The 26839-nt window shown below is 28.2% G+C and overlaps 1 protein-coding gene across 1 annotated transcript in view; it reads left to right on the forward strand.

Moving 5' to 3' along the window:
• The first annotated feature begins 1789 nt into the window (after positions 1-1789).
• LOC107449318 (neural cell adhesion molecule 2) overlaps positions 1790-26839 on the forward strand; it is a 156036-nt gene continuing 130986 nt past the window's right edge. Inside the window, exon 1 of the mRNA XM_071185035.2 lies at positions 1790-2160. Coding sequence (XP_071041136.1) covers positions 2031-2160 — 130 coding nt within the window. The 5' untranslated portion in view covers positions 1790-2030. The remainder of the gene's footprint in view (positions 2161-26839) is intronic.

Below are 26839 nucleotides of genomic sequence, written 5' to 3' on the forward strand. Positions count from 1 at the left end.
CTCTTTCATTTTTCTGCTAGAATAGTATTTCTGAATTTCTAAATTTTAAGCAATCTATTAACCAATTGTTTCTCTCCGTCTAACTTATGCACTTCCGAAAATAATTTTATTTCAATTTTAACTACTTGCAAGAAATGTCCACGGTATGATAAATTTTCTAAGAATTGTATTTTTAGTAATAATAAAAAATCTATCTGGCAGCCATTAAATCTCACAAACCACCGTGAGTATGATTTCTTGACACTTCAGCAAAGTTGGCAGCAGAAGTATTAATATTATTAGCATCTGTGTAAGTGAGATAAATATATACATATATATATATATATATATATATATACATAAAAGGATGAATTCTTTTTAAAAAAAAAACCAGAAAATAATAGATGTAATCTTTTCATCAGCCCACACGATTATCGATCTTTGCGGATTTTTGCGGATATAATCGTGTGGGCTGATGAAAAGATTCCCTCTTTTATTTTCCGGTTTTTCCAAAAAAAATTTCATCCTTTTTTTTTCTTTTTTTTTTAATCAGTTGTTTTTTTTTTTTTTTTCATTATTATTCCCCCCCCCCTTTTTGTTTATGTCTATAATTTCCCTTTGCTTTATCTTCATTTCGAACTTATCTAATGACTTATGTTTTCTTGCAGCTTATGCGCAAGAAATGAAACTTATGGTTTTTTTTAACTTTCTTCGTGTTTTCTTGTATTTATTTATTTTGCTGTATATATATATATATATATATATATATATATTATAATAAATATTATATATATAAAGTATTATTTTCCCACTTCCTGAGATATACTTTTAGAAAACTGATAGTGTTAAACGAAGCTTTTAAAAGATAATTAATTGATTTTGTGGTATCAATAGACATGAAATTCTGTTACTCATTTGGGTGAGATTTAATGAAGAAAATTCATTAAATTGATAAAAATCTTACAAATCAAGTAATAAAAAGATTATGAGCTTGAGTCGTATAACCGCAATAACATTTTTAATCTCTTTTATCTAATTAGAGTAGGGTAACGCAAGTGCGGGTAAATTCCGTTAAAATACCTTCATCGATAATGCATTAATGCTTCTTCCAAGAAACTTCTAGGTGAGTAAAAAATTGCATCGATAGGGTGATAAACAACATGATATAATTTAGAAAATGGGACATAGTTACATGATTTAGTTTTTTTTCCATCGTATGTAGGTGAAAGATTTTTTTTAAATCTGAAACATTACTTATAAAATCTAGTTTGCATTAAAGTTAACTCTAATGCACTTGTGTTATTTCACAGATTTCAGATTAAAACTACGCAATATATATAAGATTACAAGTCGGAGGCGATTATGTTAAGGAGGGAAAACATGTTGCTGTGCATATAATTATAATTAAATACAATAATAGTTCCCTTATAAGTAAAATAATGACAAGGAAACAATGTCAGGCTTAAAAAAAAATTTTAAACTTTTCTTGCTCTTTCTTTTCAAAATTCACGCGCCTTACTCATTTCTGAAAGTTATACAAAAAGAAGCAAATTTTCACCATGTCCCATATTTCTCTTTCTTATATTCACAGAAAACTGTAAAGAAAGTTTATGCACAAAGAAAGTTCAGTATCGTTACATAAGAAAGCGTAAAATTTCGTGCTTCACTGTCCTATAAAACTGGCATAAAATGTGAAACAAAAACAGGAAACATTACCTCCCTTCGGATTTAGAAAACGAAATCAGAAATTCTAAAATATCGCCATGATTTGGCGATGAAAGCCAAATTCTCCTTGCAACCTTTCTACTCTAGGACAAGGATTCTAGTCACATCGCGTTAGAACTGAGGAAAGGAAGGGTAAGAAAGTAGCACCGCTCTGAACTTATATAGTAGATTGTCGAACCCCTTTTGCATAACATCAGATTTTTTTTTTTTAAAAATGAAAGGGTCAGGAAATTTCTTTTCATGTAAACAAGGATACACCAAGTAATAGGAATAATTAATACAAGTATTTTTTTTCTTATATAAAATCAGTGTGCTCTAATATTAAAATGAAAAAGTGTGAATTTCGGAATCTGAATATGTTAACACTAATTTTGATTTTTTTGCTGAATATAAATAGTGAATTGATTGCTCTTGATGTAGCACCAATTGAAGAAGAACCTCTCTCAACCGACTTAGGTAAGTTCCGTTATTCAAAAGCAATATAATTTTGTTTTATAAATTTAAAACTTAAACATGTATTATGAGATATTTTGAAGAACACACTTTAAAAATTCCATCTTCCTATCTATATTATAACTTAAATATTATTGCAGCTGTAAACAGTAGTTTTATACAGTTTTAATACATCATTCATTCAGCTTTCATTTATAATTTATTGCAAAATATTTTTGTAAACTGGCAGAAAATTATTATATTTTCTTTGAACACAAACGAAATAAGTTAGTTATATTTCAAAATATATTGCAAGCATGAAAAAAGTTTAAAAAAAATCCATGCGCTTCAGTTTATTTTAATATTTTTATTCATGAATTCTAAGTCAGGCGAAAATTTGAATCAATATATAATATTATGTATATATTTATAAATACCTAACTATATTTTGCTTCACATTTCCCCTGTTTTTATTGTAGTTCGGTTGAATACTCTTGTAACCTAATCATTATTGTACTGTAGAATAGGAGTATTTGAAAAAAAGTACCGCGGTTTCTCTTCCAGAATTAAGGAATTATTCTAGTATTACAGAATGAAGCATGAGGAGTGTGTTCTCATTTTGCTGCAACTCTTTGTCGGTACAAATTCGACTCTTTAGTTGCTATTGAATAATAATTAATTCGAAAATTGGAAGAAAGTAAATATTGAGAATGAAAAAAGTAAGTGCAAGTACCATGTACGAAGTTTTGGAGCGCGTTGAACTATAAAATCTTTTAAATTTGTAGAAAGTTCAACGTGGATGATGTGGCCTCAGCTGGTACTCCATCTCCAAACTTCCACATCTCATACTGAAAATATTTTTTTCCCGTAGTGGAATGCACAATCCTCAGTAGAACACCAAAGTCAAACATCACTCGTTGCAGTTAGTAAGTGGGTGGGTGGCCACTTTGATCAGCTTGCGGTAGGGATCGAGGGTGCGCGTTATTGGTCCTAGTTAAATTGTTCTACTGTAAAGTGCTCAACTTCGGTTGTAGGTCGTCGGGTTACCAAAACGAGGGGGCTATCACCTCTGCATAGGATCACATTTTTGATGGCATGTCTTCGGGTCATCCTCAGGAATGTTTCTCAGACCGTTACCAATAACAAATTGTGCAGCTCCAGTGCAACGTAAATAAAGTACCTACCCATCTTCCAAAAAAAAACTTTCCGCCGCAACAGATTTATATTGCCGCATGTGCACTTTGGATGCTTTGCTGGCTACCAGGATCAAACTCACCACCCATAGATCTTCACCAGCGGTGTGAACTACGCCTTTAGCGATCAATTTTATGTAGAAATTAAATTAAATACACGTATTAGCATTTAAAATTATGAAGTGTAAGATGTGTACTTCTCTAAAAAATACAGATACGATGTTGAGACATCAAATTGTTGCTGTAATCAACAAAAAGATAAAAAATAGCCACGGATATAATAAGGTGTTATATTGAATAACATTTTCGTTTAAGTTTAATCATTGTAACGAGTGATTAAATTAAAAAGATAGGATACTATCGTTCAACTTGAGTTCAAGGAAGATAGCATTTTTTTCTCAATGAGGCGAGGTGATCCAGATTCAAATCCCACTGATGGCTTTTTAATACGAATTCGGATCACAGCACGCACTGATCACAGTGCAGATGTAAAATATCCTCAGTGGTAGACAGATCATGGGTTAGAATTCCCTTGCCATTAGGCTAACCATGGAAGAATTTCGTCCACCCCAAAGGCTAGTTTATCTCAATGCTTGATTTAGGAGTTCTCTTGTCTTTTGGGTTGGGTTTAAAATTACTAGGCTACAGAGTTAAACATGGATAGTCATAAACTCAGAATTGGGTCACCTGCTCAACACCGATTATAGAATAAAATACAGTTGAATTCAACGCTATAAATACGTTGCCGCAACCATAATTGCGTTATAGCAAATTTTAGTGATATTATGGATTAACATGTGCTGAAATTTCTAATAGTAGTTTTTTCTTCAGATTTGTTCAAGTTTTAAATATACATATTTCTTTTATCTGCAATAATATACTGTAGGCAGGTATTGCATGACTGGATACCAGGAAAGCATATTTTTCTCTTTAGTGGCTCTATTTAAGCAGTAAAATTTTTCTTCTGGAATTAAGACGTAGTTGGGTACAAAGAAGTTAAGGAAATTTATTTAAATTAGGTATAGTGCTTCATTTTATCCATGTCAAACGTTTACCTTGTACAGCAAATTAAAAAAAAAGTAAAAAATAGGAAAATTCTAAAGTAAATATACTTTATTTTATTTTATAGACGTGTTGAACAGCTGACCCGATTTTTTGGATTTACGACTAATAATGTTCGATTCCGTAGCCTTGTAATTTTGAACCAAATCCAGAAAACAAGGAAACTCCTTCATCAAGTATTGGGAGAAATTTACCTTCGTGGAGGACTTTTTGATGGATCTGGATTGAGAACCCGCATTTGCGTTACGTGGAGAGGAAAACCATGAAAAACTATCAAGGTTAGAGTGACCTTAAACTTAAAGCAATCGGGAATTATAATATTAAAATTGCAATCTTTCTTATATTTATTTTTACTTTTGAATTATTCAACCGGGGAGAACTTGCGCAATCTAAACGAGCGTTAAGGGGCACTGGGGATTTGGAATGACCCCAAATAAAACTCATTAATATTCTGTTAAATGTTTTTTCTTCTTCTTTTTTTTGGATATCTAACATTTTTGATTATTAGACGTTCAATATTTATTGATATATTTACTATCCCTTTTGCGATAAAATTTTATAAGACATGATCATGTTTTTTTCTAAATTAGTATATAAATCATTATATCATGTCTGATATTATTGTTTTAATGTAGACATGAATGCATATAGTAATATTTATTTATACTTTCAAACAATTTCTATTTTGTCAATTTTAAATAATTGTTTGCTTTTGAACTACGGTATTGTACTTAAAAAATGCGTTTCATTTACATCAACAGACATCAAAAATGTTCGCAAATAAACATCAACTCTGTCATGGAAATACTGTACTGACTTTTTGTGAATTATATCTTATTGTCATGATTTGTTGTCACATGGTCTAGTGTGATTAAACATAAAAAAATGGTGGCAACTACTTAACACCAAAAGAAATGTAATGAAACGTTTGCGGAGTTTCGCTGTACAAAGAATTACTCTTGCTGTTCTTTATGCCATTTTTGATGTACAGTTGTTACCACCATTTTTCGTGTTATGATGTACTGAAACTATTTACAAAGTACTGTCAAAGAAGAATAAAAAACAATTAAAATAATAATTTTATATTGAAATAAAACTTAAATGATAAGCAAATATTTAAATACTATATATTAAATTAACATTTAGATAAAATGAATTACTATATATACGAAAATTCGTAGCGTAGTGTTTCACTTAAAAAAATGAGTCCTTTAAGCATTTTCATTAAAGATTTTTGTAAAATTATTTTTTACTTGTTTTAAGTTCAAATATAAGCAAATTTTATAATAATTTTATTTTAATCTAAAACTATGAATATCCTACAATAAATCTGAAACAAGAAAACTAATTAGCATATATTTTTGTATCAATTTATATATATATATATATATATATATATACTAGTGGGCAGCGCCCCTGCTCGCTAACTCTCGCCAACCCCTGGAAATTGCTACGCAATATTATATGGTTTGCTTCGCAAACCAATCTCGCTTCGCTCGATACTAACTTAGGTGCGCTGCAAATGCACAAAATTCTAAAAATTCAAAACAATCATTAAAATCCATATAAAATTTTTTTTTAAAAAAAATTACATCCTTTTATTAATACTAAGTAATTAAAGTCAATTTGAATTCAAATAAATGACATGTATTTCGTTAAACCTACTAGAAATGTGCTATAGTATAATTCGTGATATAAGTCTAAAATCGTCAAATAAATTCGTAATATATAAATTCGTGAAAAAAAGCACTTTTGACGATATACTAAAACAGAGATCAATCGACAAACACTACTCACTTCTGCCTAGCTTAATAGTATGAGATTGCCGCAGCTGATGCTCTCAGGTTATTTCAGTTTCCGTTTTTAAAAGTGCTATATGTTGAGCCACCTCAGCTAGATTTGGCATGTGATATTTTTAGCGGCAATCATTGGTCGATTCGCCATGTAAGAGAAATAGTAGCGCAAACAAAACAAAGCAAACGTTGCCACCGGCGGACAGCCAAAATTTGGGAGCCACGTAAGAGAATTATATATATATATATATATATATATATGTGTGTGTGTGTGTGTGTGTGTGTGTAGATTTTATATTTATCATCGCAGTAGTTTAATTCTATATAAACTCAAAAAAAAAGAGCTCTAATTTGAGAAATTCAAATTTTTAAATTCCCTTTTACATTAAGTATTTTCTATTCTTAAAACAGTTTACATTTTTTAAAAATTATATTACCAAAGTTCGAAGCATTGTATTCGACTCTTTTCTGGCACTGTATTAAAATTCACTTTTACAATGAAACCTTCGTCAATGATTTAAAATTTGAATTTCAAGACACTACTGTTTTCAAATTGCTCTTAAGATTCAAATTTTGATCCATTAAACCCAGTTTATTTTAAAACTGTTATTGTGTGAAAAGTTATAAAAATACCGTTAAGCAGTCAACTACAGCACACATGTAGCTAGGTTTGCTAAGAAGTGCTAGGTTTTGTTCTAGCATAGTGAATGGCAAAAATTCTAGGATATGTTGCTATTTGTTTGTTCCCACACTAGCAATTCGAACTTAGCAATACTAAAGGGAAACATTTTAAATGTAATATCAACGAAGTTTAATCCGAAATCATAATAAAACCAACTTCTCTCCAGGTTACAGTATTCTGAAACCACAGCATCAGCAACCAACCTTTCACATTATTGAATTGAAGATGGTGCATTATAAATGAATAAAAGTGTCGGTTACGGCTTAGGCACCGTAGAGATTACAAACCTCAAATAAGAAAAAATAAAAAAATTTAAATTATTACAAGTGAGCTTATTTCAAACTCTTCTACTGCCAACATAAAGTTGACTTTATTGCTACAAATTCAATTAAATCTAATAATGCTTCAGGTTAGTTCGATGCTAATACAACTAAAATATTTTTGTGAACTGAGCACCACAAATTTGAAATCGTTCAGTAGATTCGTGGTCTAACACTATATGTAAGTATAAAAAAATCACTGCAATATAGTTTTCATTAGTTTTAACAAGATGTAATGTTTTGGATTATTTGAATGATGTAATGATGCAAAAATGGAAATTTAGGAAGATTAATGCAAAAAGTGAAATTAATGTATCTGCAACATAAAAAATTGTGATCAATTTCGTTGTACAATTTTCATAACAAATTTAAAAAAAAAAGTTAGCTTTATTGGAACTTAAGTTGTCTTCTATGGAAATACCATTAATTTGCAAAAGTAAAAAAACAATCATTATTAATATAGTTATTATATAGGTAAAATTTTAAAAATGATAGAAATTTATAGATACGAAATTTGCGTCGAGGCAAATTGAACTCTAAATCTGAAATAGCTGAAAATAAAAGTTGAAGTTTCAAGATAGTAAAAATATTTACAAATTCAAAGTTGCTAATACAAGTTATACTATTACAAGTTTCAAGTTTAGTTAATAATTCATCACTAATTTTAAACATTCAAAACTAGGAAGTTACGAGTATAAAATAGTTCCTTGAATTGGAATTCTAATAAGATTTAAGAGTTAAGATATTAAGAATTCTCATAAGAAGGTTTTTATGCAGGTGGTACTTATAACGGAGGTGGTTTTTCAAATGAAACGAAAATCAGCTGGTTTTTATGAAATTTAAGGTTAGCATAGGTGAAGAATGGTGGAATCTGCTTCGGTGTTTTTGCTGCATTTACTTATACATTACCGAAGCCTTTTTTTTATAAATTGAGTTAATATAATTTGTAATAGGTTTATAATTGAAAGTTTTATCAATTTTATTTAATATACTATTAGCAAAAAATTTTTTACAGCAAAAAAGTACTTTTCAGCGGCTTTATGCATAGTAATAAACACAAAAAAAACTGTTTATACCTCTAAAAAAATAATATCCTCTTTAGTTAAAGTTGAGCTATCATCTTTCAAAGAATTCATAGCAATTTACATAGTAGAAGTAATTTTTATTTAAATTATAGATAGTATAAAGAGAAATAAAAATATATCATAAGATTATATCAAAAAAAGGAAAGAGAGAGAAACGAATAAAATTATAAAAATTAATAAGTTTTTATTTACTGCGCATAAGCGACAAGTATATAAAACTCATAAAATAAGTTTAAAATATAGAGAAAACATGGAAAATATTACAAGAAAGATCAATAAAAAGAGAAGAAAAAAATTATTAAAATAAAAATATTTAAAAAAAAGATATCAAGATAAGACTACGAAAAGAAAATTACTACATGCTCTTATACAAAACAATTTTGCCATATGGGCGAAACAATACATTCCAACAAACACAGATTAACTTTAATATCTCCTCAACTTATTCACTTTTTCATATTAAAGATAAGCGTACAAATCGAGGTAAACGGGGATCAGGAAGTAATAAAAACTCTCTTAACAGTGACAAATTAAATGCAAATTTTTTTTCTGATATGGAAAAAGATTTTAATAATTATTAAAATATGAAACTCTCCTTTACGGATATTGAGATGTATAAGCTTCAAAATCTTATTATTAATCATAATTATTATTAATTTTTCTTTTATTAGTATACGCTTCCGAATTCCTTGTTTCGATTTTATAACAGCTAAAATTAGTAAAATTTCCCAAATGAAATGAAAAATTTTGATAATTTGTATTTCGTTTTTAACTTTCAAAACTCTATTTTTGATAAGATTAAATTTCAGAATATTTTCAAAACTTTCAAAAAAATGTTGCCATTAGAATATTTTAACGTAATTAAAAGCTTTAAATATAATAAATCTCTTGGCAGAATTAATTTGAAATATAATAATATTAGCAAAAATTTAGGGAAAATCCATATTTCTGATGATGAATGTCACGGTGAAAAAGAGAATTCTTTTGAAATAGTTGATAAACATCAAAAACATATTATAACTGGCAATTTAAATAATATAGAAAACTTAGAGGAATTTAATGACATTAAGCACAAAATTTTGACCAATTTATCATATTAATAAAATTTTTAAATACTTTCATAATGATCTCAATAATATTTGTTTAAAGATATCAAATATTCTCCTTAACTTTAAGTATGTTGACAGAATGGAAAGGAGCCATTTATCATTGCTTTAAAAACTTTGTTTTCAACAATAAGGAAAATGTATATAATAGTAACAATTGAGCAATTTTTTTCTAAAATTTATTGATAAATTAATCAACTACAAAGAAAATTGTAGTTACTCCCATAGACGAAACTAATAATAACTACGCAATCTTCTTTAAAAAATTCTATGTTGAACTTTTAAAAAAAGAGTAAAAAATAGTAAAAATAAGCTGAGCTTAATAATTTAAATTAATTAAGCTTAGTAAGTTAAAAAATAATGTTATCATTGAAAAAATTGTTGCATGATATCAGAGATAAAAAATTTAAATTTAGCAATATACATTTATTCAGTTAATTATCAGTCCAAAATTTCATAAAATTATTTTTAAATTTAGAGCCATCACATGCAACCTAACACCATTTTCTCTAACTGATATTAAATAAAATTATTAACAATATTATTAAAAAGGACTTCTCTTGGTTTATCACTAATGAACAACCGATTCTAGAATTCATTAAACAAAATAAAATTAATTCTATTTCGTCTTATGATTTCCAGTGTCTCTTCAATAGCATCCCCCTTTCTAAACTGAAAGATGTTCTTTTGAATTATTACCGTGATTTTAAAAATGACATTAATTGCGATTGTGGTTGTTATGGAAATTTAATTAATATTTGCCTTTTTAATTATTATCTTTACAATGGAAAGTCTATTTTCTTTCGAATTTATGGAATGCCTTAAGGATCTAATTTTTTATCTCTCTTATTTAGTCTTTATTTTTACATTATTATTAAAAAAATTCTACTCTAAATATTAAATTTTTTTTAGATTTATTGATCTTTTAATTATCTTTAATTTTCAAGATTATAAAATTTTATTAAATAATATTCGCCCAGAGGAAATAATCTTGCTCCGTAATCATGATGTTAATATCAATTTAAATTTTTTTTTCATTTAGGTATTAAAAAAGAAGAAAATATATGCATTATTGGTATATACGATAAAAAAAATAGTTTTACTTTTAATATAAATAAACTAATTACTTGGAAATGCAATGTTTATGAAAATAATTATTTAAATGCCACTTTTAATCATATGAAAAAAATTTAAAAAAATGTGCAGCAATTTTATTTATCCAAGAAACGAATAAACAAACTCTTTCAAAATTTGATTAAAAACAATGGATACCCAACTAATGTGATTAAGTTCTATACAAAATCATTGAGTTAATTGTATGTTATTATTATTAATAAATTTACTAAGAACTTATTTGTTAACTAAATTTATATTTTCACCGTGTGCAAATTTAATTCGGTCTTAACCATTTGAGGTTAATTGATAACTCAGAAAATATACTAAAATCTCATTCTCATCATAACATTTATCCTATATCAATATTTATGCTTTGTTATTACATAAATTACTCTTTTATCATACTTATTATTTTCCTTATTTCGTTCGCTTAATTACTCATTCATGATATTTATCTTCAGTTATTAATTCCATTATTTAAATATTTACCTCATTTACTTTGCATGCATGTTATATTACGTATTGTTTAATGAATTTGATCGGAAATGCATGGAAATTATAAATAAAAAATTATACATATCACAGCGTAAAATCATGCTTAGCGGAACACATGTACATGCGATTAAATTCTAGCAGAGTGATTGTCCCCTGCACTACAAACAACCCATTTGATTATTAATGTTTTATAATTACATAAATTGTTCTATTACTTATCCTACTTTCTTAATATTTATCCAAATTTATAAATTATTATACATTAAATTATAAATCGCTGTTTTTTTTTTTTTTTTTTTTGCTAACATGCAAGAAATATGTTGGTAATCTAAAAAGAAATAATGCACATCTGAGTGTAAAATTATACTTCACCAAATAAGAGCATGATAATGATAAACCTCTTGCACAGAGATTGTCACCTGAACTGCATACATAGCATCTCATCAGTTATAGTCTGTAATTACACAAATTATTCTATTACTGATACTATTTATTATTTACCTTATTTTCTTATTTATGTTATTGAATTACTCACCCATAATATTTTCTATATTCTCTCATCACTTGGATTATTTTATTACTTATCTAATTATAGCATGTATCTTACATTGTTAGAATTTTAACTCTACGAATATGGTAAAATAAGCGGCAACAGTCTGTCCACCCGATTAACCATAAAGTTTGCGGTAAAAAACCTTATATCATTACGGTTTTGAAACCGTTTACAACTAGTATGGTTATAAAACCATGAATACCTTGCTATGCGGTTTTTTTAACCATTGACAACTAGAGTGGTTTCAAAACCGTGAAAAACTGGACATAGAATCTAGACTTTTTTTGTGTAATAGGCATTGGAGACAGTATGATACAAGTTAGTTTCCGCAGGACATTGAAAACTCTTCACGTGTTGTAGGAACTGGAGGAAATATTGAGCTGTCAACGTAAGGACTCGAACCCGAGTTCTGTCCGTCATTATATTGACAATTTAGCCGTTCTCGCTATATGCACGCAGTTGAAGAGAAATAAGTGGTTTCACTAGGTTCGCTTACTTGGTGCTATTAAATTCTGGTTGTTTAACCATATTAGGTGAAATTAGATAATAAATAGTTTTTCTCACAGTTAGTAGTTTGATTTCCTTCTTCTTATTTTTTTTAAACTGTTTTGTATGAATATGGTTAAATAACAATTAAATAAAATGTTATTTAACCATTTTTTCGAGAAATTTCGAACAGTATATATTAACATATCATTCATTGAGTTTTATTAGTGGCGTGCGAAAAATATGCTGATTATCTGAAAAGAAATTACCCATATCTAAACATAAAATGATACTTCACCAAATATAAGTACGTGTGATAAATCTTGCACAGAGCAATTCTCATCTGAATTATTTAGACGTGAATTCCTGAAGAAAAGGAAATTAACTCGGCATCTTATCCTGGTTGCTAAACTTTCTTCGGGAAGATTAATATTATAAGCTCACTTTTCTCTTCATCTTTGAAGTAGAAGAGGACTCTTTCATCGTTAAATAGGATTATCGGTTTCGGCTTCGATGAAAATTTAATGCCACACAGCTAAATATTTCACTACAATATCTTTCATTATGTGTCTGAAAATTTTTCTAAACCATATATTACCGTATTGGAGCTGTAATAATTTTCGTTCATTATAATTATAACTATTTTTTTTAAAGTTTCAATTGTAATTTAATATGCTACTTATAGTTTAGACCATGTAATGTTTAATTATAATTTCGGCAAACTCTTTCGCCAAGACGGCACCGATAGGTGCTAAAAAAATGTTGTTTCTGGTTTACATTTTTTCCCATCATTTTACGAAAATTCGCATTTTTTAAAAAGAAATATAATTATTATACTTTCATAGTATTAACTAATAAAATTATTTTAAAGATACTTGAATTATAATTTTTATAATACTAAATAATTTGCTTCTTTCAACATATATATTGTGAAATATATTTTCTTGCTCTGTTATCCATTGGTTTGCTGAATGGTAGGTATCACATCAGCAATGATAATTTAGTGGTCTAAAAATATAACATTGTAGAAAAATTAAAAATAATGTTTAAATAGATAATTTGCAGATAATTTGTTTGCATTTTCTTAGGGTGCATATCAGCTTTTATATATGTTTATTGAAGAGCAGCAAAATATTTCGATTGTAAAGTATTCTAAATTCCTTTTATTTTTTCCTTTCAGCTCCTCATATTTTAAAAATGTAATCTTTTTGTGATAAATGCGAACGATTCACGAGTCGCGGATGAGAGTAATGACGCATTGGATTTGTGAAGATTTCATCACAAATTTAGAGCAGATTTTGCAGTGCGGTGCAAAATTTGAAGGTCAATTTTTCACCAGTAATTTAAAATTTTGATGCTTTCGATGCAATTATAAAAATGTCAGAATACGAGTATATTTAAAGTCCAGTCAAGGAGGTTTAACAAGTTACTAGTTAGTTTATGCTAATATATTTAATGTCAGGTCATGGACAAGTATATTATTCTGACACATGAACGACAAATTCATCGCCCATATGTGTGTGAATTTGGCGTCATGTTGTAGCTGCAATTGTCACTATAACGCCATGCGAGCTCGATCCCCTGTTTGGTGTAAAAAAAAATTTAATTTATAAGGATGATTTCTTATATCTTCTTTGTTTTTGTTTTCTACCTGTAACATATTTCTTTCATATTTTCCTGTCATGTCAATTATAATGAAAAATTCTTTTACGTTGTTTTTTTCTTGAAAGGGATAAGAAAATTTAATTTGAGAGAGACACTTAATATATTTTCTAGTGCCTAGGTAAACTTTCTATTTAGACAGTCTTTATATTCTTCATTCATAGACGATTCTACAAGCATTTTACAAGGAACTTTGCTATTGTATTACTTATCAACAAAAATGTCGGTACCAATGTTTTATCAATTATGTTTAAACAGATGTAAATAAATAAACATTAAAAAAAAATACTAAATGAATAACTACAAAAGATGAAGATTTTGACAGTTTTCAACTTTTGCAGTTTTCTTTAATTTTCCGTACACTTGTTAGGTATTACTGCTTGGAGGAAATTAATGTTAAGTATTATATGTTTTGACAGGGAATTCAAAAATTAATATAATGAATTTTAGTTAGATTTTTATTTAAGTCAGTTTTTACCTAAAAATATTAATTTTTCAAAATGACAATATATTATATAAACTGCCAATGATTTCTAGATATAGCAATGAATATTAGCTAATAAATCATGTTTTCTCCCTAAAATATTAAATTTTAATATTCTTAATTGTACAAATCAATACAATAAGAATTACAATAAGAGTTGGACATAATATTTTTGCTAATATTTGCTTGTAATTTAGCCTATTACTGCAAATTTTAAATATCTACAAAAACAAAGCGATCAAATTTAAAACGAGGTTATCATGATATTTGTTATAATTACTATATAATAATATTAAAACAATATTTTATTTTTTAGTATCTAGTGAATTTACGAGAGGAAGTTCAACATTTGTAATTTACATTATATTTGCATATATTTGTCTTCCCATTTAAATTGATTAAAATTGTTCAAAATAAAGCATCTTAATTATTTATTTGTATAATTTTCATATAAGCAGTAGGAAAAAGGACTTATGTTAATGTTTTTTGTTAAAAAGAATTTCCGGACATTAAAAATTTTTATACTTAAGGAATGAAGCATAATGTCTATTAGAGTATTTTGCTATTTTGACCTAAAATAAATTATTAAAAAGTGATGTAAATTAAAACTATTAATTAATTTTAACTCGTAATATTTATGAATAAACTGGTGGCAAGTGGTAGAACATATAAGCAAGGATGTGCTATGAACAATTTTATAGAAGTTATTTTTTTTATATTTATAAGTATATTTAATATTTATAAATCATGCACTATGAAAAATGTAAGTTCAACTTCCTCTGTAAATATAATAATTGAAGATATGTTGAAACATTCCAGGTTTTTATTTTCTAATGAAACTGGATACGTTGAAACACGTTTTTATTTTCTAATGAAACTGGGGGTACTTTCAACATGTTAAAGGGTTTCTAAAGCCCAAACCTATCAGGGGTTATGCGGTGCTTACCAAAAGACCTAGTGGGCCACTCAGACCCCTCCTGTCAGTTTAGGTATGAGGTTCTATATATACCTTCCTAAAAGGCCAATTCATTAATGATTAAATAGACACTTGAATTGGATCAAATTATGAACTTCTCAATACTTTCAGTAAGGCAAGTTTTGAGTTATCGAACAACAGAAACCTATATGAGCTAAAATGGTCACATCCGCCTATCTAGTGTTAAATATGACGGAACAGGTAGTGTAATAAAATTAATTACTAAAATATAAACTCGAAATATATCACATGGGTGAATGCACTCTGGATTTTCTTTTTAAATGAGAATCTATTGAAAATCATTTATCAAGAACTTCACGTGAAATCACAGAGATTTAAAAATATAAGATTTCTTTAAAAATACAGAAAGTATTAACTGGACACTTAAAAAAAAAATTAGATATAAAATAAGGTAAAACTAAGGTTGAAAACTCTCGGAGAAAGTGTAACCCAATCAGGTACACAGCTTTCAGAACGGGTAATCAAAACCGGGCCAAAGACTCTACCCACCATACTTCAGGGGCTGCTGTATTCAAATTTCGGAAAGAAATTCCTTTGAGAGGAATTCAAGTTCAAAAGAAAGATAAAGCAAAAGAAAATTATAGACATATGAAAAAAGGGGGGGGGGAAATAATAATGAAAGAAAAAAATAACAAACAAATGATTAAAAAAAAAAGGATGAAATTTTTTTTAAAAAGCCGGAAAATAAAAGATATAATTTTTTCATCAGCCCACACGATTATATCCGCAAAAAAGAGTGCTTTCTGATATTGTAACAATATAGCCAAAGCAAAATATATTAATACAATAAAGTGAGGAGCACTCAAAAAAATTTTTTTGCAGAAATTATAACAAATAAAATAGAGCACAATAAGTAAAAATAACACGTAAAAGCAGAAAATAAAATAAAAGAAAAGAAAAAGAAAAGAAGTCGCCAAAGCGAGTAGCGAAATCAGATGTTCTTACATGAACGGGAAATTTTTCAAGAATGATTTAAAAATATTTTCGCAACAAGATTGCCAGATTACAAAATATGAAAACAAAAGCGCAAATTGAGTGTTCCTAGAGGAATTTAAAGTGCCGTTCTTACTGAATTGCTGAAGTTATTTGTTATGGTGTGCATGGATTTGTTAGTTACCAAGGATGGGCCCGAAATAAATGTGCGCAAGGTAATATTATACTGCATAATTCAAAAAGTTGACCATAAATAATTTTAGAAAATAAATATTTATTTAAGAAAAAATATAAAATATAAGATCCTGGAAATCAAAAGTCTTTTCAATAGCACCCCCCTTTCTAAAGTAAAAGAAAGCCTTTTGAATTATTACTATGATTTTAAAAATATTCTTTGTTGCGATTTTGATTATAGGGAAATTCTGATTAATTTTTGTCTTTTTAATGATTATCTTTACAATGGAAAGGATATTTTTCTTCAAATTAATGGAATACCACAAGGATCTAACTATTCATCTCTCTTAGCAAACTTATTTTTGCATTATTATGAAAAAAATTATACTCTAAGTATTAAATTTGTTTTTAGATATAATGATGACGTAATTATCTTTAATTTTCAAGATTTTACTGTTTTAATAAATGATATTTACCCTGAGGAATTAATCTTGCTTCGTAATCATGATGATAATATTAATTTTTTAATTTTTTGGATTTGGGTATTATAAAAGTTAAAAATATCTGCTTTGTTGTTTTATACGATAAAAGAAATGATTTTAATTTTAATATTAATAAACTAATTACTTGGAATTCTAATGTTTCTAAGAGCATCTATTTAAATACCACTTTTAATGAAATGAACTGAATTAAAAGAATATGTTGTAATATTTATTTATCCATAAAACAAATCGATAAACTCTTTCAAAATTTGATAAGAAACAATGGAGACCCAACTAAAGTAAAAAAATTTTATATAAAATCATTGAATTAATTGTATATCTTTGTGGATATATTTTTTAAACATTTTCCTTGTTAATTTATATAATTTTCCCATGTGTAAATCCATTTCGGGTAAATCCATCGCCGAAATTATTCACTAAATAATTTCCTTGTTAATTTTTATAATTTTTCCCTGTGCAAATCCATTTCGGGCAAATTCGTGGTCAAAATTATTTACTAAAAAATTCATTTACTAAAAAATTTCCTTTGCTAATTTATATAATTTTTCCATGTTAAAATCCACTTCGGGACAATCCGTGGCTAAAATTATCTACCAAAAAATTTTTATTTGTTAATTTTTATAACTTTCCCATGTGCAAATCCATTTCGGGCAAATCCTTGGGCAAAATTATTCACTAAATATTTCTTTATTGATTTTTCCATGGGCAAATCCGTGCTAAAATTATCTACTTAAATTTATTTCTTTGATAATTTATATAATTTCTTCTTGTGCAAATCCATTTCAGGCAAATCCGTGGCTAAAATTACTTTCAAAACAGACAATTTATGTTTCTCTTTTCCATTTTATATTTTTTCTTAAATAAATATTTATTTATTTTCGAAAATTATTTCTGGTCAACTTTTTAAATTATGCATTACAATATTACCTTGCGCACATCCATTTCGGGCCCATCCTTGGTAACTAACAAATCAATGCACAGCATAACAAATCACTTCAGTGCAAATTGAGTGTAACTAGAGGAAGTTAAAGTGCAGTAAGAACGGCACTTTAAATTCCCCTAGTTACACTCAATTTGCGCTTTTGTTTTCATATTTTGTAATCTGGCAATCTTGTTGCGAAAATATTTTTAAATCATTCTTGAAAAATTTCCCGTTCATGTAAGTACATCTGATTTTGCTACTCGCTTTGGAGATTTTGTTTTATACTGTTTTCTCTTTTTATTGTATATTATTTTCAGTTTTTACGTGTTATTTTTACTTATTGTGTTCTATTTTATTTGTTATAATTTCTGTAAAAAATTTTTTTTGAATGCTCCTCACACTATTGTATTAATATATTTTGCTTTGGCGATATTGATACAATATCAGAAAGCACTCTTTTTTGCGGATATAATCGTGTGGGCTGATGAAAAGATTATATCTTTTATTTTCCAGTTTTTTTTTTAAAAAATTCATCCATTTTTTTTAAATCAGTTGTTTGTTACTTTTTTTTCATTATTATTCCCCCCCCCCTCCTTTTTTTCATATGTCTATAATTTTCCTTTGTTTTATCTTCATTTTGAATATATCTAGTGAGTTCTGTTTACTTGCAGCTTTTGCGCAATAAATGAAACTTATTGTTTTTCTTAACTTTCTTCGTGTTTTCTTGTATTTATTTATTTTGTTATATATGTCTCTCTCTCTCTCTCTCTGTGTATATATATATATATATATATATATTCAGAGAGAGAGAGAGATTATTGTAAAAAAATAATTCAGTTTTTTTAGTTTTGCGTCTTTTTCTACATCTCTAATTTGAATCATACTAAAAATAAAAAAAGTAACATGCATACTTTTTTTATCTTTCTTCGTAATTTTTTTTAAATCTTTTATTACTAAATAAAAACTATATATTTTTTCTCGAAACAAAACTATGGAGGATATGCGGAATCTTACTAAATTAGAAATAAGCCTGATTCATATAAATTCTGTTGGAAGATCCATTTTCCACATCCATTGTATCCATCTTCTCATTTACAACTAAATGACTAGTGCAAGGAAATTCATCATTTCCACGTGATCCATCATACTCCTGCTAGTGTCGTTTTCTCAGATCAGTCCAAAGAATATTTCCCCCCGAAAGACGGGATCAAATAAGAGGGAACAGAGATATTGCGTGTTGCTCAACCGTGTAAAGTACACGAAAAGCTAATTAAGCGTATAAAGTATAGAGATTTTCTGGTTTAATGAAGGGAAATTGTCAATTTATTGTGGGGGAGAAATGGGCAAATTCTGTAATGACAGGGTGGTATCGGTATTGTATTTTTTTGTTTTTGTTTTAAGAACCAATATACGTAAAGTTTTTTATTATTTAAGATTAGGAACATGTCATATTTCATTTTAAAATATCTATGTTTTTGCAGAAAAATTTGTAACTAGTGAAATTAGTATGTTTTTTTTTTATTATTTTTTATTTAAACCAATCATTATTTATTTTTCAGAAATGTCTGAAATTCCTGCTTGATTATTGATAATAAGAGTGTCAATTTTAGTTTAATCGTTGACCATGTCATCTATTTGGCCACAGTTACGCTAATTTGTGTAAAAAAATTGAAATTTTTGAAGCATGCAGCCAATTATCTAGATTGATTAAATTGCATGCTTAAATTAAAGCGATTTTCTCTCAATATATGATTTGATTTGTATTATTTAAATATTATATATCATGTGTTTCAGATTAACTTTCTATTATTTTATCCATCCTATGCGTTAGTCATTGAGAAGTACTAAAGTGTTATAACTTTAAAATTCTAAAACTAGAGAAATTATACACTATATTTGTTTCAAAGCGTAGGGGTGAAACTTAGGAATAACATCGTTAAAGAGTAATTAACACTGCTTTGGTGATTTTAGCTTCATGTATTCATTCATTACCAAAATAATTGACGAGTAAATTTAAATTAAACTATAAATTGAATTAATATTATTCGCAATAGGTGTATAAGTGCAAGCATTACCAAATTTATTTAATATAATATTAGCATATTTTTTTACAACATATAGAGTAATATCCATCAGTTTTAACTATAGTAGTGAACATATAAAAAAATGTTTATACCTCCTAAAAAAAAGAATATCCTCTTTAGTAAGAGGTGAGGTATCGTCCTTTGAAGAATTAAAAAAAAATCAAAATAATAATTTAAGTACTAGAAGTAGTTTACAGTTAGATTATGGATAGTTTTTTTAAAAAAAAGGTAACTAGATTTAAATTATAACGCAGAAGAATTGGCAGAGCTAAATTATTAAACGTTGCGTCCAGTGTAACCTTTAAAAAAAAGTTCAGATAATATAATAATAATAATATATATATATATATATATATATATATATATATATATATATATATATATATATATATATATATATTATTATTATTATTATTATTATTCATGTATTCATGCATTATAAAAGTTCAGATAATATAATAATAATATATATATATATATATATATATATATATATTATTATTATTATTATTATAATATTATCTGAACTTTTTTTTAAAGGTTACACTGGACGCAACGTTTAATAGTTTAGCTCTGGCCAATTCTTCTGCGTTATAATTTAAATCTAGTTACCTTTTTTTTTTAAAAAACTATATATATATATATATATATATATATATATATATATATATATATATATATATATATATATATATATATATATATATATATATATATATATATATATATATATATATATATATATATATATATATATATATATATATAACTACCGCGCATCTTCTCACATTTAGTGGATTAGTGGAGCATGTTAAGTCCTCTGAAAATATACTCATGATTCAGAAATATAATACGCATATAAGAACCAAAATGTTCTATGTTACTTTCATCTTATTTCATAATTTATCTCATATTATGTAATCACTTATCTTTCAACTTGTTTATTATTATTATTAATAAATTTATTAAGAACTTCCTTGTTAACTAAATTTATGTTTTTACCATGTGAAAATTTAATTCGGTCTAACTAGTTGCGGTTAATTGATAAGTCAGGAAACTAAACTAAAAACCATTCTCATCTTTATATATATATTATTTACATTATAAACTATTTCTCATCTTTGTATTTGTCTTGCCTCATCATTTATGCATTGTTATTACATGAATAATTCCATAACTTATCATACTTATTATTTTTCTTATTTTGTTATTTTAATTACTCATTCATAATATTTATCTTCAGTTATTAATTCCATTATTTAAATATTTATCTCATTTTCTTACCATGCATGTTATATTAGCGTATTGTTTATTGAATTTGATCGGAATGCATGGAAATTATAAATAAGAAATTACGCATGTTTCAGAGTAAAATCATACTTAAATGAACACGTGTGATAACTTATTCGCACAGTGATTGTCCCCTAAACTGCATGCAATATATACCATTATTTATGATTTATAATAACATAAATTGTCCTATTACTTTTTCTACTTTTTATCTATCTTTTCTAGTTAGAAAGATAATTGGATTTCTCAACCATAATATTATTTATGTTTTCTAATTACTTAGATTATTATACTATTTATCCAGATTTATCATGTATCTTACATTAACTTATAATTTATTGATTTTTTCTTTTGTAATGCGCAAGAAATCTGTTAATTATCTGATCGGGATTTTCTGTCAATATACACTGGTTATCATAAATTAAGGAAAATTCACAAAAATCGCGATAACTCAAGAAATTACACATGGAATTTTATGAAACTTACCCACAATATACAACACATAGTAAGGTATTAAACAACATAAAAAGAAATTATCAGACATTAATAGTAGTATAGAAATTAGCACATGTATAAAATAAACAAATTGGAAGTATCGGTTTGCAATAGAAAAAGTACCTTTAATATGGAATATGATTGCCTCTAGAAGCAATACAGCACAAACAGCGATGTGTGATGCTTTCAATTATGCGGTCTATCAGTTCAATAGGAAGTGAGAGCCATTGCTCTTGTAAAGCAGTTGCAAGCGTGGCAAGGGTCTGAGGGGGCGGATTGATGGCAGATACACGCCTCCCTAGAGCATCCCAAACGTGCTCGATAGGATTCAAGTCCGGGGATCGAGCTGGCCACTCCATGCGAGTAATTGTTTCCTGTTGAAGATAATCATCAACAATGCGAGCTCTGTGTGGTCTTGCATTATCGTCCTGTAACAGGAAGCAATCACCAATTGCCCCGGCATATGGGCGCACATAAGCATCAAGGATGTTGTCTCGATAAACCTGAGCATTCACGGTTCCCCTTGGAAAGACATGGAGGTATGTGCGCCCTCCTAAGGATATGCCTCCCCAAACACAGACACTGCCTCTTCCGTATGCATCTCTTTCACGGATGTTTGATGGATGATAACGGGTCCCAGGTTCTCTCCATATCAAATAACGTCTACTGTCACTTTCTAGACTAAACCTGGACTCATCCGTAAAGAGAACAGGCCTCCATTGATCTGACGTCCAGTGGACATGTTGTCGGGCCCACTGCAAACGGTCTCTCCTATGGCGTGATGTGAGCGGCACGCAAATGGCTGGTCGTCTCGCATACAGACCACCTTCGTGGAGCCTTCTGCGCACAGTTGACGTTGACACCAACCTTCCGGTGGCTGCAGCAAGAGAGGATCTAAGATGTGTCGGAGTAGCGGTTCTATTCCTGCGTGCACTTAATGTCAAATATCGGTCATCGGCACTGGTCGTAACAGTTGGCCGTCCTTGACTGAACCTCCTAGATGCCGAATCTGTGGTTTGAAATTGCCTCCAAAGTCTATGAACCACAGATGGACTCACATTTAGCCATCTGGCCACTTCTGATTGACTCTGCCCTGCCTCTAGTCTCCCGATGGCTCTCCATCGTAGTTCTTCAGGCAAATGATGCCTAGAGGTCATTATTACGAATTGGCTATCTCAGATTTTCAATGTCGCAATCACAGTAAAATTTGTGTGCTTTCTCTCAAACTTGGACTTTTATGCTCCAGGCAGATGACGTAAGCCGAGTGCAGCGCCACTAATTTGCATATTGCAATTTTACTCAGCTACTCTTAGTGGACAACATATGCAAATTTTGCACGGTTTGGCTTACTTTTGAAAGAGTTATCGCTATTTTTGTGATTTTTCCTTAATTTATGATAACCAGTGTATGATCTTATCTGATGTATTTAATTATTATATTTCTTGCGTTTCAGATTAACTTTCTATTTTTTTTATACTTCTTATGCGTCATTCAGTAAGAAGTATTCAACTGTTATGACTTTAAAACTCCAAAACTAGAACAAATGTAAAAACCGCGATATTCGTTTCAAACAGTGAGGTTGACACCACTTTTTGCCCTAGACTATACAGTACTGTTTGTGTAAGGCTTTTCTACTAGGTTGGAAGATGAGTTTATCGTTTTTATTTGCAATTGCATTTTTGAAAGTCTCTTTTTAATAGTTTGGCTCTATATTTTAAGGCTATAAAATGCATGTGCATTTTTAGTTTCCTTAAAATATGTTAATAAACTCCAAAATTAATAAACTTTTAAACTTTTAAAATTTTAATAGACTACGAATTTATTTATATACTTTACCTTCTCTCTATTTTTGTTTTTTTCCCATTGTATGTAATTGGGTCATTTTCAAAACAGCGAAACATTTAGAAAAGCAAAATTCTTAATACATAAATTTACTACTTATAATGCTTTTTGGATATAAAACTTTAATTTGCAAAATAAAATAAAAAATAAAACATTAACTGCATTATGTTCCCATCTGTTGCCAGTGTTCGAGTATGTTTAAATGGAAAATTAAGTTAACTGAAACAGTAAACACTACTGTTTTAACATCATTCTTAACAAAATGAAACATCAATCATTTTCTACATTTATCAGTTATATATTATTATAAAAAATAAAATTATTCTCTCTATCTTTCTATTAATGGAAAAAATGTAAGTTTTTATTAAATCTAATATTTTGTATTCCCCATTAGTACTAAAAATATATCGCCTGCACTGTTCTAAAATAAACACAGAAAATTATTAAATCTAATATTTTGTATTTCCCATTAGTATTAAAAATATATCATATCGCTTGCACTGCTCTAAAATAAACACAGAAAATTATCCAAATTACTTTTTTTTGTTAAATTGTATAGTGAAATAAGCTCAATAAGTGGTAGGCAACTAAATGAAAAAAAGTTGCAAAAGGGAAGATTGTTAGTAGCCCTAAATTTTAAAAGTTCATGCGTTGCAAATTGTTGCATTCAGTCATACAAACACTAATACTTGTTTCGCTTAAAAACTTAATATGTAATGACGCACTAAATTAAAAGTCTGTAAAGGAATCTTCACACTTTATTGAGTCATACTCGATTCTGACGAAAAGTCCTCAAGGGCCATAAACGGGAGGTGAACTGTTAAACTTCAATGTCACGTAGGTTTCAAGATTCCCTTCTGAACTGAGATAAAAGTTCAATTTTTAAGACTCCGTGTCTTAAAATCTGTTAAGTTTTTAATATCTTGACCGCGAACTTTTGTCCAGAAGAATTTCAGTTACAACATATCAAAATTTCAGTCAAATAGTGGGACCCAATTACCATATAAAAAGTAATTCTTTAAGTATCTATATCACAAAATGAAAATTACCCATTTCTACTCTTGCATGCGCCATTCAGCTTTTTAAACTATTAGAAGGATAATAGCAAATAATCGTTATTTCTTAAAGATGCTGCATTTTGATAAACTGTCATTGTAAAGAATTTGTCTTGTATATTGTAATTAATCATATAACAGAATTGCATATAAGTCATACAAACGGAAAAAAATATAAAAGATATAACTGAGTGACTAATTGTAGAATACTTTCTCTTAATACCCACATCATCGAGTAAATGCTTCTTTTTGGTGTGAGTGGATCTACTGTGAGTGCAGCTAAGGGAATCTTTGGTAAATGCATTTCAGGGAACTTCATATTGACGTTATTATTACCAATTAGTACTAAGTTTAATACTGTGAGCATCGGTTATTTTTCAAACATCAGAGAAATTTTGATACTAATACACGATAAGCACGATATATATATATATATATATATATATATATATATATATATATATATATATATATATATATATATATATATATATATATATATATATATATATATATATATATATATATATATGTATAACTTGAAGAACAACAAGGATGAAGAAAAACTAAATTCATAATAACATAGTAACCGAATAACATACTAATTATCACCTTCTGAAAAGCACTACAGGAAACTACAACATAATAATCAAAAAGGAAAAAGATTAAAGATATATTAAAGTCGATGCACTGACATACATGGTAGTTTCGTCAGGGGGGCATCAACATGCAATCAGTGCAGTAGCAGTTTCAGTGGTTAAATTATCAACAACAATTCAGACGAAGTCTTAATACCGCTATCTTGAAAATCGAATTGGAAGTGCATAGAATCACCAGATGAAATTAGAAAGTTGTAGGTTCGAGTACCAAACAAGTATGTGGGTTCGAGTATGTGCCAAAAGATGAAGAGAAAATAAAAATTATAGATTGCATACTTTTTGTCTTCAATTTTCCTTATTATTGTATTTGTATTTGTATTGTATTTGTATTGCAACAACAGCTCAAGAAATACAAAGCAATACCTCTTTTTAAATAAATAAAAAAATTGAAAATGTGTTTCTAATCCTAGAAACCTTATTAGGAAATGCAATTTTGATGTTATTTTTTTATATAAAAATACTAACTACATAACAAATGGAAAATATGTAAGCAAATATTATTCTATGTGTTTTGAATGTACTTGAAATTTAAAAAAAATCATATACATTTAAAGTTTCATAGATTAAAAGTCAAAACAAAATAAAATCGCAAATGAATACACATTTTGCTTTCGAAAAATAACCTAATTTGAACAAATCACTCGAGAGAAAGGAAACATCAGTGGCTGAAAACCTCAGAACCAGTTTGTTTGTCTGAAGAAACAGTGCAGCACAAAGACAGTTGCTTTAAACTCATTCAAGCTTCCTCACGCATAATTCGTTATAATCCATTAGACCTTTTTCGTTTCCTTTATTTATTATCTTTTGCTTTAACAATTTTGATCAATTTCTCAATTGATTGTAACAATTAAAATCCTTATCTGAAAGAAAAAAGATTTTGAAATATTAAAAGTTAAAAATAAAGGGCAGTAATTCTTTAGCTACCTGCATATTATCAGTATATTATCATTCAATACACAATTTGGTAATAACCTCTGCACACCCATTCTCTGCACCAGTATTTTACCCATTTTAAAATACTGAGAGCATATAAATTATTTTGTGTTTCATAAACTGAAACGATCTGTATAAATGTTAAAACATTTAAGTAAATGTTATAAAATCAGTTTAGTTTAGAATCAAACAATTCAATTCCACATAAAATTGCAAACTCAATAAAATATGTCCTGAATAAACAAAATCTCCGACACCAAAATCAAAAATAGTTTTGCTCACGCACGACTTAATAAAGAAGTCTCTCTTTTTTTTAATGGCTACGGTGAATCCACGGCACTCGCATGGTTTAGTTTATAAACTAGATCCACACCACAAAAAAAATTTCTCCATCTTCAAAATGCCACGGACGGAAGATGAATTATGTATAGGATTAAGGAGACGGTACGGTAGGGTTATCGTTGGTGGCAACAAGAAAGGAAGAAATGATTCGCTAGGTTGCCCTTAGTCACCTCAGTGAGAAATGGACTTAAGCGAATACTTTTTTATGGAAGCGCCTTATCGGTGGGCAGCAGTTAACGCTTAAGGCTTTCTTTTATATATATGACGACAATTTATCAACAAACAAAGGTCATATTTCTCTACCTTCTGGTATTTACTCTTAATAAATCTGTGATTTTTCGAACTCATGAAGCTCACGGGTTATGAATAATTTTTTGGGCGATTGGCATTTCAAATTGGCTCATTCAGAAACAATATTTTTTAACCAACATATTAAG

The sequence above is a fragment of the Parasteatoda tepidariorum genome, chromosome 3, assembly GCF_982258835.1.
Source record: "Parasteatoda tepidariorum strain Cologne lab strain chromosome 3, Ptep-v5.0, whole genome shotgun sequence".
Classification (NCBI taxonomy): Eukaryota; Metazoa; Arthropoda; class Arachnida; order Araneae; family Theridiidae; genus Parasteatoda; species Parasteatoda tepidariorum.